Source organism: Marmota marmota, unplaced genomic scaffold (genome assembly GCF_001458135.2).
Source record: "Marmota marmota marmota unplaced genomic scaffold, marMar, whole genome shotgun sequence".
Lineage (NCBI taxonomy): Eukaryota > Metazoa > Chordata > Mammalia > Rodentia > Sciuridae > Marmota > Marmota marmota.
The window spans coordinates 52,051,879-52,065,560 of record NW_026000229.1 but is presented as its reverse complement, the minus strand read 5'-3'; the positions used below and the strand labels follow the sequence as shown (position 1 = coordinate 52,065,560).

Sequence of the window (13,682 nt, the reverse complement as noted above, 5' to 3'; positions counted from 1 at the left end):
CAGGACCCGTACGGAGAAGCAGTTTCCGCGGGCTCCTAGCCCCGGTCTAGGGAAGTTCCGGGAGCCGGAACTCGGCCGCTCCGTGCTCGGTGTAACCTCCTATAAGTGTAAGCTCCAAGAAGCAGTCCCCGCGGGCTCAGTTCCGGGAGCCGGAATTCGGCTGCTTAGTGCTTGTTGTATGCTCTGATAGGAGCAGGGTCCAAGAAGCAGCCTCCGCAGGCTCCGCGGGACGGTTCCGGGAGCCGGAACTCGGCCGCCCCGTGCTCGGTGTTCGCTCCGATAAGCTCAGGTTCTAAGAAGCACCCAGGCGCTGAACCCTAGCAATCTGTCTGCAAGCCGCAGGCGAATTGCAGCCTGAAATTACTTGATCTATGGCTGAATGAGCTGCGGTCAGTCGAAAACAGGGGAGGTGACGTCAGTTTACCATCATGGTGGCTGCTGGCCTCCTCTGTGGTCTGACCGGTGTGGAGAACTGAGATGGACCGCTTCCTTTCCCCCGTCTCGAACCCAGAATTCAGCCCTGAGTACGGTGCTTGCGCGGCTGGCAGAAACTGCAGCGCTGTAACCCTGCGTCTCTATCCCAGCGCGCGCTGCAGACTCTAGCCGCGGGGCGATTTGCTGAATAAGCCGTGTTACCCTCCGTGCGACAAACCTCTCGCGTTTGAGTCCCCGTAGCAGATCCTCATGCGATGGAAATCCTTCCTCCAGGTTCCGGAGCACCCCACTATTGCTGGAAATTCCTAACAAGATATCCTTTAGCCGTCCTGACTTGTCATACTCCCACACAGTGAAGCAGCACACGGGGGTAATGCACTCCCCTCGCCGCCATCTCTGATATGTCAATTTTAAGTGGTCCCAGAGAATATTTTCACAAGCACTTGAACCTAAAGACTGATGGAGATCTTTAAAAGGCTCACTATGCCTATAATTTTGAATTGCTATAAGATTATTTACTCTTTAGCCATATCCAATTCCTATCTTGAGAAAACTTAGATACTTCATGCAAATATATTTTTGCTAATGGCTTATTCATAAAAGGAAGACTTCTCACCTCTGTGCATATCCTGGGGATAATTGCATTACATGTTTGTCATTTTCTATGCAGGGTTTTTGTTTTTGCTATTTCTTTTTTTAAAAAATGTAGTTGTAGTTGGACAGAAGGCCTTTACTTTATTTATTTATTTTTATTTGGTGCTAAGAATCAAACCCAGGGCCTCATACGTGCTAAGCAAGGGCTTTGCCACTGAGCTACAGCCCCAGTCCTGGTTCTTTTTTTGTTTTGTTTTTAAATGTGTTGTTTGTTTTCACGATTCCCTAAATCCAGAATTACATATTATACACAATAGCTTAAACATAAATATTATTTATTATAGAATAATTTTAATAATTTTAATATGAAATAGCATATCATATTAAAGTTCATTGGGATTAATACCATGTTCATTAGCCATGTCTTGTAGTAACCACATGATTATTTGACCAAGAAAATACAATCAAGGGTTAGCCAAAACAAAATAAATATCAATTCAAATTCATTATCTTTCCAGTTTAGTCTTATGAAGGAAATCTATTTATGTACATGAGTACTGTAGCCAGTGAACATTATTCAAACACAAAAAACAGAAAATGCCAGTCTGCTGTGCCTTTTTTGTTGTTGTTTTTTTTCCTGAAATCAGATTGCCCCCAAAATGGTTGCAAATCCATGGCTGAACTATAAAACCCCAAATTGAGGGAAATGATAACCCTCACAGAATTCCCAGGTGTAGATAACCCCTTCACCACGTTTATTTATGAGTCTATTACTTCTTAGTTGGAAAATTTCCTTGACACCTCCATGGTGCACATATTAAATTCTATTCCTTGTAGTTGGAGGTAGAGTCTAAGGAGAACACACATGTGGCAGTTTCAGAGAATGTGATATTTACTCAGCAAGAGAAACACCTCCCATCAAGCAGCCTCATGGATAATGTGTTGTGAAGATGGTTTTTCACCGCTGACCACGTTGGAATCTGTGCTCAAGTCATCTGCTGTTTTTCATAAAGGGAACTTCAGTATGGAGCTACTCTGTAACCACCCGTGCACTGGCCCTTGCTGGTCATTAAGAAGAGCATTGCTCTCGCAGCACCTGAAGTATAGGCCATCAAGAGCACACACATCCTGATTAGCCTCAAGTCTAGTCCCATGTCAATGATCTAAATTTTGTTATTATAAATAACTCCCTAATAATGTTAAAAGGGCTTGAAAAATCACATATGTGCAAAAGCTGTCTGCAGAGGAATCTATTTATTTGGAATGTTCAGAACTGAAGCTTAACATGTTAATCTCCAATTTGCTCACAAATTTTCAACTTGATTTTAAAGTCAGTGAGGAAGTGACATATTGTTCCCTATTCCAGGGTTATTTTACTCTTTGCTGTAAGGCTGAAATGTTTTCCAGTAAAACCAATTGAGGACAATTAAAGAAACAGATGTGAACCAGTGTTGTACCAAGGGAGTGGACTCCTGTTTCAAATGCATCAGGGACCTTATCATTTCACAGTACACCATTATGACCTCAGTCCAATTATGAAATATTTCACTTTATGTAGTTAATGAGTGCTTCAGCATAATTAAGTTAAATTATCTTTCTGTGGTGTATCTAAAAAATTGAATTAATTTAAATGTAGACAAAAGGAAAAAGTGGCCTCCATTTGACATCCCAAGTGACAGAGCACATTCAATTTACTCCTGTTTAAACCCCTAAAAGAGGTTATTCAGTTTCTTTTTTTGCCCTTGGTCTACGTTTTGCCCCTTAGCTGTATCAAAATGACGTCTCCTTAATCAAGTCCTAGTTATGTTCAGATCTTTAGAAATGTGAATTGATTCAAGAAGCTGATTAAAATGTATGCTGAATTGTTTGAAGAAAAAAAATACAATATAGATGAAAATACTTAGAAGTGACTTCCTGTTGAATCCATTTCATCAGAATGGATATTAATTTCAAGGAAGTTGCATTAAAAAATTAAACTAAAATTACCATTTCTTAATTAGAATGTGAATCGCTTTTATATTCTAGTCCTGAATGTCCCATGAGCATACTGATTTACTTTTAATACTGACCCTTCTTATATGTAAGCAGTAATATAGACAAGGTAATTAAGTATAAGGAAATATTTAGCAACCTTTGTGAAGCCTTGTGTTACTTGATTATACAGAGACATAATTTTTTTGTTTCTTTCCATTCTATTTGACAGATAGTTGCCGCAATAATGGCAATTACTGGCATTGTCATGATGGCATATGCAGATAATTTCCATGCTGATTCCATCATTGGTGTGGCATTTGCAGTCGGCTCAGCTTCAACATCTGCATTATATAAGGTATGTTGTGCACCTTATTTTGTAATCAGCTCTCACTCATAGCCTAGATTTAAGCAAAACAGAAAGGAAATAAAGTGAAAACTTTGGTTAGAAAAAAAATAGATGCATTTAAATAATAATGATATCATATATTGAGTGCTTGCTATGTGGTTGGCACCTGCCAGAGAATTTCAACTTTGTCAACACAACTTTATGAAACATAGATACATATTTCCCACTTTTCAGATAAGGAAGTTGAAGCTTTATAAGATTAAGTAACTTTCCCAGGGTCACATAGCCAGGAAGCAACAGATTGAAACTCTAGACCAGTCAATCCCTCAGCCTGTGCTCTACACTCCAGCCCCTCAATTATCAAATCGTTGTAGCTGGTATGTAGGAAAAGCTTGATCTCCCCTTGTGCTTCTTTCAGTTAACTATATGGTCATTATTTTAACTCCAACAAGGTATTATAAATAATAAAGAAGCTGTCCCTTGAGAGATGCTGTCTACCTGTTAATTCCAGGCCTCAGAAGCCCACATAATTAGCAAAATAGAGACACTCTTTTTCTCTCTGAGCCAGGGTCTGAGTCTGATCTCCCCAATCTTTTTCTACTGAGTTCCCAGCCATCCATGAAAATTCTACTCGAGGGTCATTGTAGCCACCTTCAGAAGTGAGGACTCAGGGAGAAGATCTCAAAGGTTGTTCCAAAAGAGCTTTACTTTTAAGAGCCAGCTTTCTGGATGTATCTACAGGACAATTCCAATTTTACCTCTCTCAGTGTTTCATTAAGACAAGCCTCTTTGGAAAACACAAAATACCCTTTGCATTCCTCCTGGAGGTCTGTTTTGACTATTCACCACCACTGCAGCTCAGAGGGCATGAGGTCTATTTCCATACTGACATTTCTTGGCCCACTGATTCTGTGTGACAAGTTTGACAAGTGTTCACTCATTCGCTATTAGTATCTAACTTGCTTCCGGACAGAAACTCCACCGAAACGTCGAATGTGGCCAAGAACTGACACATGCCAGGTTCTCTTAAGTCTTTCAATAGAAAAATAAATAAATAAATTCAGTTGAAATAAAAAAGCAGTACTTGAAATTGCTGTGTAATCAGGATAGTTCTCTTACGGAGAGAATTCTCCTGACCACATTACAGAATATTTTCATTCTGGGATTGGGAATAGTTGCTAAAAAATGCACAAAATCCTATGTGGATAATAATTTCAGGCAGAAATAATCTGCTTCAATCTATATTATTTTGATAAAATTAGTAAAGGGAGAGAGGGGTTAGGGAGCTAAGAAATAAGACGCCAGGCCTGGCTTCTTCCCCCAGACTGTTCTGAGACAAATTCGCTTCTCCTTGCCATCTTACAATCCATAGGGGGGGAAAGTTTTTTTTTTTAATCCACAGAATAACATAATGTTTGTGAAGACATTTTAAGCTCAGAAAGAAAAGTGCTTATAAAGCCAAGGCATCATTATTTCTCTCAACCACATAAAATTATAGGCTTTCTGTCCAATTTAGCTTTCAGTATTTGTCAAAATAAGAATAAAAGGAGCCCCATGTTTGAAAGGAAGAATCGATGGCATCTCAGTCCTTGAAGATTTTTCTGGACTTAGGGTTCTCTTATTTATCATGTACCCTCTGCCCATCCGGAGGGTTGTGCTTCACATAGTGTACAGTACCCCAGCGATTTTCTACACCATAAGGAATTTATTCTATGGCTATTTTTGTCTTCTATAAAAGATATAAGGCATTTTAATATCTTGTCTCAACGTCCCATTTAGTGCCATGGAGATGACAGGAAAGGAAGACATGGAAGATAAGCTGTGAGCTGGTTAGTCCACTGTGTAGGTGGATAGAATCCCCATCTCTACTCCAGCAAAGTGTCCCCAACTGTGTGGCTGAAGAGTTTCTTTCCCATTCAGGTTTTGTTTAAGATGTTCCTTGGAAGTGCCAACTTTGGGGAAGCCGCACACTTTGTCTCCACCATGGGTTTCTTCAATTTGATCTTCATCTCCTTCACCCCGGTCATCTTGTATTTCACCAAGGTGGAGCACTGGTCCTCGTTTGCAGCTTTGCCATGGGGCTGTCTCTGCGGAATGGCTGGACTATGGCTAGGTAAGTGTCCTCAGGTTTGGGCTTCTCTTTCCTACGTCACTCGACCTTTCCTTAAATAGATTATCACAGCAGGATTATTCCCTTAGATACCTCTGTGCTCTATTGGCCAAACTTGCATTGGTTAATGTCATGGAATTTTAGGAACTTCTTTGAAGGTTTTGGTTTGATTAGATCAGCCATCAAACTGGTGTGCCTGCCATGGGTGTGCCTGCCCAGGCCACTGTCTTCACCACTGACCTTCAAGCAACCTCATCCATCCAATCTTGTGACATACTGTGTGATTTACATGTTCTATGTCTGCCACAGTGTGTTGGGGGAGGTCAAAGAATAGATGACAAATTGAAGGAACGTAAAGTGGTTCAAAATGGCCAGAGCACCAGGCTCAGGAGAAAGAGAAGGAGTGGCATTCAAGAGGGAAGCAGCTCATGCAGGTTCTGGAAAGCCATATTGAGGTTTGGATTTTTTATATATATTTATTTTTTAGTTGTAGTTGGACACAATACCTTTATTTCACTTATTTATTTTTATGTGGTGCTGAGGATCGAACCCAGGTTCTTGCACCTTCGAGGCAAGCTATCTACCACTGAGCCACATCTCCAGCCCAAGGATTGGATTTTAAATCCACTTAATATTTAATCAGGGAGGTGTATTAAACAGCTGTATTAAACAGCTCACTCTGCTGAGCCTGGAGAAAGGGTTTGCAATAGGAAGCCCTCACCAGGAAAGAGAAGAAGGCGGCATGAGCTGAGCTTGGTAGTCCAAGCAAAGCAGAATGTGCCTCGTCAAGGGCCAAGAAAATGCCACATGGAGTCTTTTTAATGTCTTCCCTCCCTGCGCCCTGGAACTCTGGGGCTGTCTGCCTCAGCTGAGCTCCGGGCTCCCACTTTTAATCTGTGCTACTGCTGTCACTTCATGCAAGAGGAACCTGAAAAAACAATGAGCCTGCTCTTCTCTCATCAAGCAGTCGAAAAACAGCAACAACTCAATGTCCCCATGCCTGTTTACTCAAAATCAAATCATTTGCATTCTGCTCCCCTTTCCACATACTGCCCAAGGTCAGCCTCTTTGCCTGCTCCACAGTTACCCGCCACACTCAACCTGCAGGACCTCTGCCAACCCTCAGCTGACCTTCTTTACCAAGGTGATGTGATTTGAAATAGTAGCCATACTGCAATTCCAGAGAGAAAAAAATGTCCTGATTCTATGATTAGGTCATCTTTTTCCACTCCAACCCAGGAGAAAGAAGTCTTAGACAGGAAACAAGAGAGGAATCAAGTATTAATTGCTGGTCCCTTGAGTTCTTCTTTTCAAGGCCAAAAATGTATGGTTATCATCTCTCATTACCTCTGCTGAGTTGAGTAGAAATCAATAGCAATGTTTCCTTATGACCAAAATATCCTCATAAAAACCACCTAGAATATTTCCTGGCCAAAAACAACCTACATGAGAACAATCAGAACCAAAATTTTGTTGAGTCTTAGCCCCTCACTGCACACACATGGTTTCTTTGCAGCAAATTAGGCCTCGCCAGTATATTCCTTGGCAGGGTAATACATGCTCCTAAGCAAACCTGCTCAGGCTGGGTGCCACCCATGCTAGCTGGACCTTGGAATGCTCCAAGCAATGTTTTCTCTACACCCTACAGAACACAGTGCCAGCTGGCACTGCAGTTGCTCCACCAGGCTCACCCCAGTGCTCTGCAGAGTTCACTGTGCCAAAACCGTGCTCTTACAAATTGAAGAGATAGTCTCTCTCCTAACTGTTATATACCCCAGGGTTTTAACACTCCTCAGAGCTCCTGATCTTAAGTTTTCATTTCCACCCATATATTCTCCATGGGAATCAGATATGATCTATCTGTGGCTGATCTGAGAAATGGAACTGAGAGATGAACACCAGTCTGTGATCTGAACTGCCCCCACATCTCCTGCAACCATGGCTGTGACCGGTCTTTCAGTGACAGCCCAAATGCAGGTGGGCTTGCCTCCTCCAGTCACCTGGCATGTCTGAATTGCACCTAAATATGGGCTGGACCCCAGGCCACAAATAACACATTGAATTAGGTATTCTTTTTTTTTTTTTTTTTTTTTTAGATTGTCAAAAAAGAATGTAAGTACTCTATCTAAAGAACTAAGGAAAAACAGATAACACATTTCAGTGAAGATGCCTGGCTTTTGTTGAGTGAAAAGGGCTCAGTATTACAGAAATACCACTGCTTTCATTCAATAGGCTAAAATATCCAGTTCAGCCAGCAAAATAACAGCTGAGGAGGTCAGCAGAGCCTTCTTGCATTTGAAAATTCCTAATGTGTTAAAATTTGCTATGTTTGACTCTCTGAGCCCCTCAAGGGACTAGAACTCATTCCAATCTTATCACAAAGGAGGAGCAGTCACTGACTTAGAAGGTCCCTTTTCCCTGACTGCTAGGAGTGTCGTATGAACAAGTCTTGGGAAGGTCAAACCCGTTGTCTACCAAGCATAAGTGACTCCAGGCAACTAAGTTAGTGGGCTTCATTAAAGCAGGAATTATAAATGCCAGTAGAGAATACATACCTTTCTAACTGGAAGGGTTCTAGAACCCTTCTTTGAGTCTACAGAGGTACAAGGAACATGCTTCAGTCATGTGCATAAAGATCTTCTCTGATTCAAGGACTTTTTATGCCTGTTAGTACTACTCATCACTCTATTCCCTAAAACAGACATTTAATTGAACTTTGTTAAAATAATGCTCAGTGATTTATCATTTTTTCCCTGTTTTTTTTTAAACCAGATTAAATCCAAGGGCACTTAAGCTCTGAGTCACATTCCCAGCCCTTTTTGTCTTTTATAAGAGACAGGGTCTCACTGAGTTGCCTAGGGCCTCCCTAAGTTGCTGAGGCTGGGTTTGAACTTGCGATCCTCCTACCTCAGCCTCCCACGTTGCTGGGATTACAGGCATGCGCCATCGAATCCAGTTCTTTTTTTCCTTTTTGAAAATATTATTTTTAGTAATGTTGGAAGGGGATAGATAATTTTAAATTATGTTCTATTTAATTAAAGAGTTCCAAAAGATTAACTAAAGAGCATGAAGCTACACCCTCAGTTAGCACTATAGATCTGCCTGCTGGTTACCTGTGCACAAATCAAGATATGGAAGCAGTCCAGGGAATTTGGTGAAGTACTTTAAACCCACCTTTGTCCATGTGAAGTTTACCTCAGAGAGGGAGAGAAAAAAAACAGGATAAGCTGTCACTGGGTAGATTTTCCTTTAGATAGTGACATTAGAGCTTTTTACTCTTCTGAGAACATAGCCCAACATAGCAAAGTGACAAAGAGATAAATGGCCAAACTTCAACCTGTCACTTACTTTCCACCTCTGGCTGGCCCCAACCTACCTTTGCCGTGCTAATAAGCAGTGTGGTAAATTTTACCTCTTTGCATTTGCTCCATATACCTGTTGCCAACCAGTTGGCAAGAGCTCAGGCAAACAGGGAGATGGAGGAGGACAAAAGAATATGACTAATTTGGGGGGACATATGCATGCATCCATCTCCAAAATTAGAGGATTAATTGACCCACGGTGCAGGCACTTAAGAAGGCACCTTTAGCAAAGACGTTGATTGTTTCACAGGAAGAAGAAAAGAGCTTGCATGCCGGTTCTCCTTCATTCTGTAGATCCTCCTTTGTTTTACAGCTTTCAACATCCTGGTGAATGTCGGTGTAGTGCTGACATACCCTATCCTCATCTCCATTGGGACCGTGCTCAGCGTTCCTGGAAATGCAGGTACTGGCATGGTTTGGCATGTGCAGGTTCTGATAACCCAATAAGACTCCTGTTCGTCTTTATGCTCTGACTTGTTTCTTCTAGCAATGATGAATTATGTCCCTTGCCTCAGAAGATGTTTTTAAATATCATGAAGGTGGCAGACAACAGAATAACTATGCAGCAGATTTAAAATTTGCAGCTACAAAAACACTGCTTTTACTTGGTTGTGCTTTTAGAATTAAATACCAAATGTATCATTTGGGTTTCATGCAATCTCCCTGACAACCTAATTTCATGGTATTTTTAGAGGAAGTCCTATGGAAACAAAAGGCAACCCAGCTTAGGACTCTGAAGTCAACGTCACTAATGAAAGTACAGAAAATGTACAGGGTTTTGGGCTCCCATCAAACTATCCTTAGGGAGCTGCGGAAGATTCTCTTGGGAGCAGAGCAGGTGGCCCTCCAGGAAAAGCAACTTGACTCACAGGGGCAAGAGGAGGAGCTATTTATCTAGAAAAATCTTTCTGGTGAAGCCTGCCAGTAACTCTAGTAATGAAAATGGGTTGTCTGGATGATAGTTCTGTCAGTCCTTCCTACTTTAAAATTCTATGATTCCAAGTCTTGAGTACTGTCTTTCTTTTCTTTAGGAAAACCAACATATGTTTACTGAGTGTTTATTATTCGATCAGGGATATAAACAAGACAGCAAAAAAAAAAGTGCATTTTTGTTTTCTTAAGAAGCTTACAACTGAGTTTAGAAAAGAAAACCAATATACTTGAAACAAGTTGGAACTCTACAATGCAACTTATTATTAAATACCCACACTATGAAAGACAGACCCAAGGGCTATGAGGTATTTAGAGGAAAGGGATATTGGAGAGAAGTGAAGTTGACAAAGAAGTTCATTCATTCACCATGAATTCATTCATTCAATAAATAATTTCTGAGCACCTCGTCTATGCCAGGAACTGTGCTAACAATGGTGATAGATCCTGAATAAAGCACAGTTCCTGCCCCTAGGACCATGTAGTGGAGAGGTAGATAAAGGGAAGTGAGTAATTACAAGGTGGAAAAATAATCGCTTTGATAGAGGCATGTTCTGGATGCTCTGAGAGCACATAGGAGGAGCATACAAGAAGCTGCCTGCAAGAAACCTTAAGATAGAGCTCTACCAGAGCGGGTGGTTCGATGGAGTAGGATATGAGGAGGGAAGGGCAATTTATACAAAAAGAACAGCATGTGTCAGACAATTCCACACCTAGGTATATAACCAAAAGAAAAGAAAATTGGAAACAGGGATTTGAAAATAACTTTGTACATAAATTTTTACAAGAGCACTATTTACAATAGCCAAAAAGTAGATACACCCAAATGTTCATCAGCAGATGAGTGGATAAACAAATTGTAGTGTATATAATGTGATATTATTCAGCCACAGAAAATGATGAAGTATTGACACATGCTACAGCCACAACATAAGTCAACCTTAAAAACCTTATGTGAAATGGAAGAAAACAGTGTAAAAGTCGCACATTCTGTGATTCCATTTATCCACTGAAAAAGAAGCAGATGTGTAGTTGTCAGGGGAAAAAGAGTGGGGATAAAAGGTTGAGAACAGAGTTTAATTTTGAAGTGATAGAGATGTTTTGGAACCAGATAGAGGGTAATTGCACAATATTGTAAAAGGGCTAAATGTCACTAAATTCACTTTCAAACAATTAGTTTTATATTATATGAATCTCACCTCAATTAAACTTTGAAAAAGGACAGCATGTACAAAGACATAGGCATGAACAAGTTTGGCTCATTCGAAAAATGTCCAATGATCCATTGAAACTGGAAAAGGGGGTAGGGCTGCGAAGGACAAGTCGAAGAGAAAAGCCAGGCTGGGTGCAGTGGCACATATCCAAAATCCCTGGGACTTGTGAGGCTGAGGCAGGAGGATCACAGGTTCAAGGACAGCTTCAGAAATAGCAAGACCCTGAGCAACTTAGCAAGATTCTGTCTCAAAGTAAAAAAATAAAAAGGGCTGGGATTTGGCTCAGTGGTTAAGCACCCCTCAGTAAAATCCAAAGTACAAAAGGAGAGAGAGAAAACCATAGAGGTCCTTAGGTCCAGTTTCATGGAATTTGAGCTAAGCCTTGAGTAGTAAGTATGACTTTTGAAAATATGGAGAAGTGACACTGACTTAGGTTACTTGTTTTCAGAGAAACTTAGAAACAGTCATGGGCTGTGACTGATGTGACTTTTCTTTCCTAGCTGTGGACCTCCTGAAGCAGGAGGTGATATTTAATGTCGTCCGCCTGGCTGCTACCATCATTATCTGCCTAGGGTTCCTGCTGATGCTGTTGCCTGAGGAGTGGGATGAGATCACCCTGAGGTTCATCAACAGCCTGAAGGAGAAGAAGAGCGAGGAGCACGTGGAGGACATGGCCGATTCCAGCGTGCACCTGAGGAGCAGAAGCAGGGCCAATGGGACAGTGTCTATACCACTGGCTTAAGGGGGACACAATTTGAATGCACGTCGTATGTATATTCTGTGAATATAATCAAATTTTCTCTCTACTTGTACGCTCAAATGACAGTATTAACTCTGAATTTGGATAAATCATATGTAAAATAATGCCAATGATAAAAGTTTACATTTATATGCTTATCGAGGAACTGATGTAAATAATCATAATAAAATTTTTTATTAAAATATATTTGTCCTTGTTCTCTTTGTTCCGCTTGGAGGGGAATTTCCCTTGCAATTCACAAAATTTCCTGAAAATATGAGATTCAGTTAAATCATAGATGTATTATCCTTTTCTCAACCGGCATAGAGACCTTTTCATTTTAATCCAGAGAGTGTTGTCTAATGGAAAAACGTATGAAATGGATATACACTTCCTATTCATTGAAGTTCAATGAGAATCTAAAAATTCGAAAGCTGGCAAATCATTAAACAAATATTAACGGAGCACCCTCTATCTGTTGGACCCACATTAGGAACCAGGAGGATATAAAGATAGAGAAGACATCTGTACTTTCACTGTGCCAGCATAGCACAGAGCATTTTCACTTTAGAAGTCTCTCTATCACAAAGGATATAGAGAGGACATCAGTCATCTCTAAAGTCCTTCACCACCAAGTTTCCTGAAAGAATTGGTTCTATTTGCTGTCATTTTTTGTCTTTACTTCCTCTTCAATCTTGAACCCACTGCCAAGCACCTTCTGTCCCCATCATTCCTCCTGAAGTGCCTTCTAAAGTCAACAGTGACCTACCTCACTCTTGCAAAATCATGTTAGTACTTTTCAACTATTGCCTTGTGCTCTCTACAATATTTAATGCAATGACCTTTTTTTCCCTCCTCTGAAATATTCTCTTTAGCGGGATCCCATCACTTTCTTGTGGTCCTCTTTCAACCTCATAGCCAGCTCCCCGGATGGATCCCTCTTTCCAGGTTAGTCCTATCACCAGTCATATCCTCTGAGTTCAGTCTTCATTTGCTCTTTTAGCATCTCATTCCATACTCTCAAGGAGTTCATCTACTCCAGTCCCTTCAGTTCTCCTCTGCATGGTGATGACATCAGGATCTTATCTCCAGCCCAGATCTGTCCTTGAATTCAGATCTGACTATTCAAATACCTTCTGAGCTCAGTTGGATGGTGTTTTTTTATTGCTATTTTTCTGAGAAGTCTTTTCTTATCCCCCAAGCCAAAAAATATGACCTCCTTAGCGGCTTCTATTTACCCACATTGTAACACTGATTCCGTATGTGGTAAGTGCCACTCTATTGGTCTGAGTTTCCAGTGGACCATGAGCTCCTAAGAGCAAGAGCTGCATGGCAGTCATGGTGTGTCCCCACGGCTTAGCACTTACAGACATTCCGCCATGAGTCAATGGGCAGCTCAAGACATACAGCCCACTCTAAACCATATGAGATCAGTCTTAGTTAGGGACAGGCATTCTCACAGATGAGATGATTAAAGGAAGGATTGAAAGGTGTCACGACCTTTCAGTTAAATGTACCACAGTCCTTATCATGTTTCCAGAAAATACCAACATGCTGAACTGATGAAAGGTACTCCTGCCCTGAAGGTGGATTAGGGCATCTAGCAATTGAACATACTTTGCACTTTGTAGGAAATTGGCAAGAAACCAAGCCCTTGTGACAACTGTCTTACTATTCTTTTTTTTTTTACTCAAGATTCCCTAAAAGTGTAGGTGAAACAATCACAAGACACAAGAAAGGAACTCAGAATCTCACACTGGCTGGCTGGGCATCATGGTAAATAAAAACCTCAATGTGTCATGACTTTGATTTCTCTGTCATTCTTTGAAAAGGCAATGTCAGTCTCCTGGCATAGATAGATGACATGATATTAACTAAAATAACACACACAGTTTAAGCTCCATGACACATTTTTAAGCTTCATGGAAAATGGTACAAAGTAAGTGCAATTTGTTATTAATAAATATGAGTTAATTCA

At 40.8% G+C, this 13,682-nt stretch overlaps 1 protein-coding gene across 2 annotated transcripts in view; it reads left to right on the top strand.

The window, feature by feature from the left end:
• Slc35f4 (solute carrier family 35 member F4) overlaps positions 1-11,922 on the top strand; it is a 249,734-nt gene extending 237,812 nt beyond the window's left edge. The window contains exons 5-8 of one of the 2 annotated variants that reach the window (XM_048793653.1): positions 3,233-3,358; positions 5,270-5,462; positions 9,135-9,224; positions 11,466-11,922. In XM_048793653.1, coding sequence (XP_048649610.1) covers positions 3,233-3,358; positions 5,270-5,462; positions 9,135-9,224; positions 11,466-11,707 — 651 coding nt within the window. In that variant the 3' untranslated portion in view covers positions 11,708-11,922. The remainder of the gene's footprint in view (positions 1-3,232; positions 3,359-5,269; positions 5,463-9,134; positions 9,225-11,465) is intronic. The other variant, XM_015480925.2, reaches the window with a different exon arrangement.
• Positions 11,923-13,682: the final 1,760 nt, after the last annotated feature.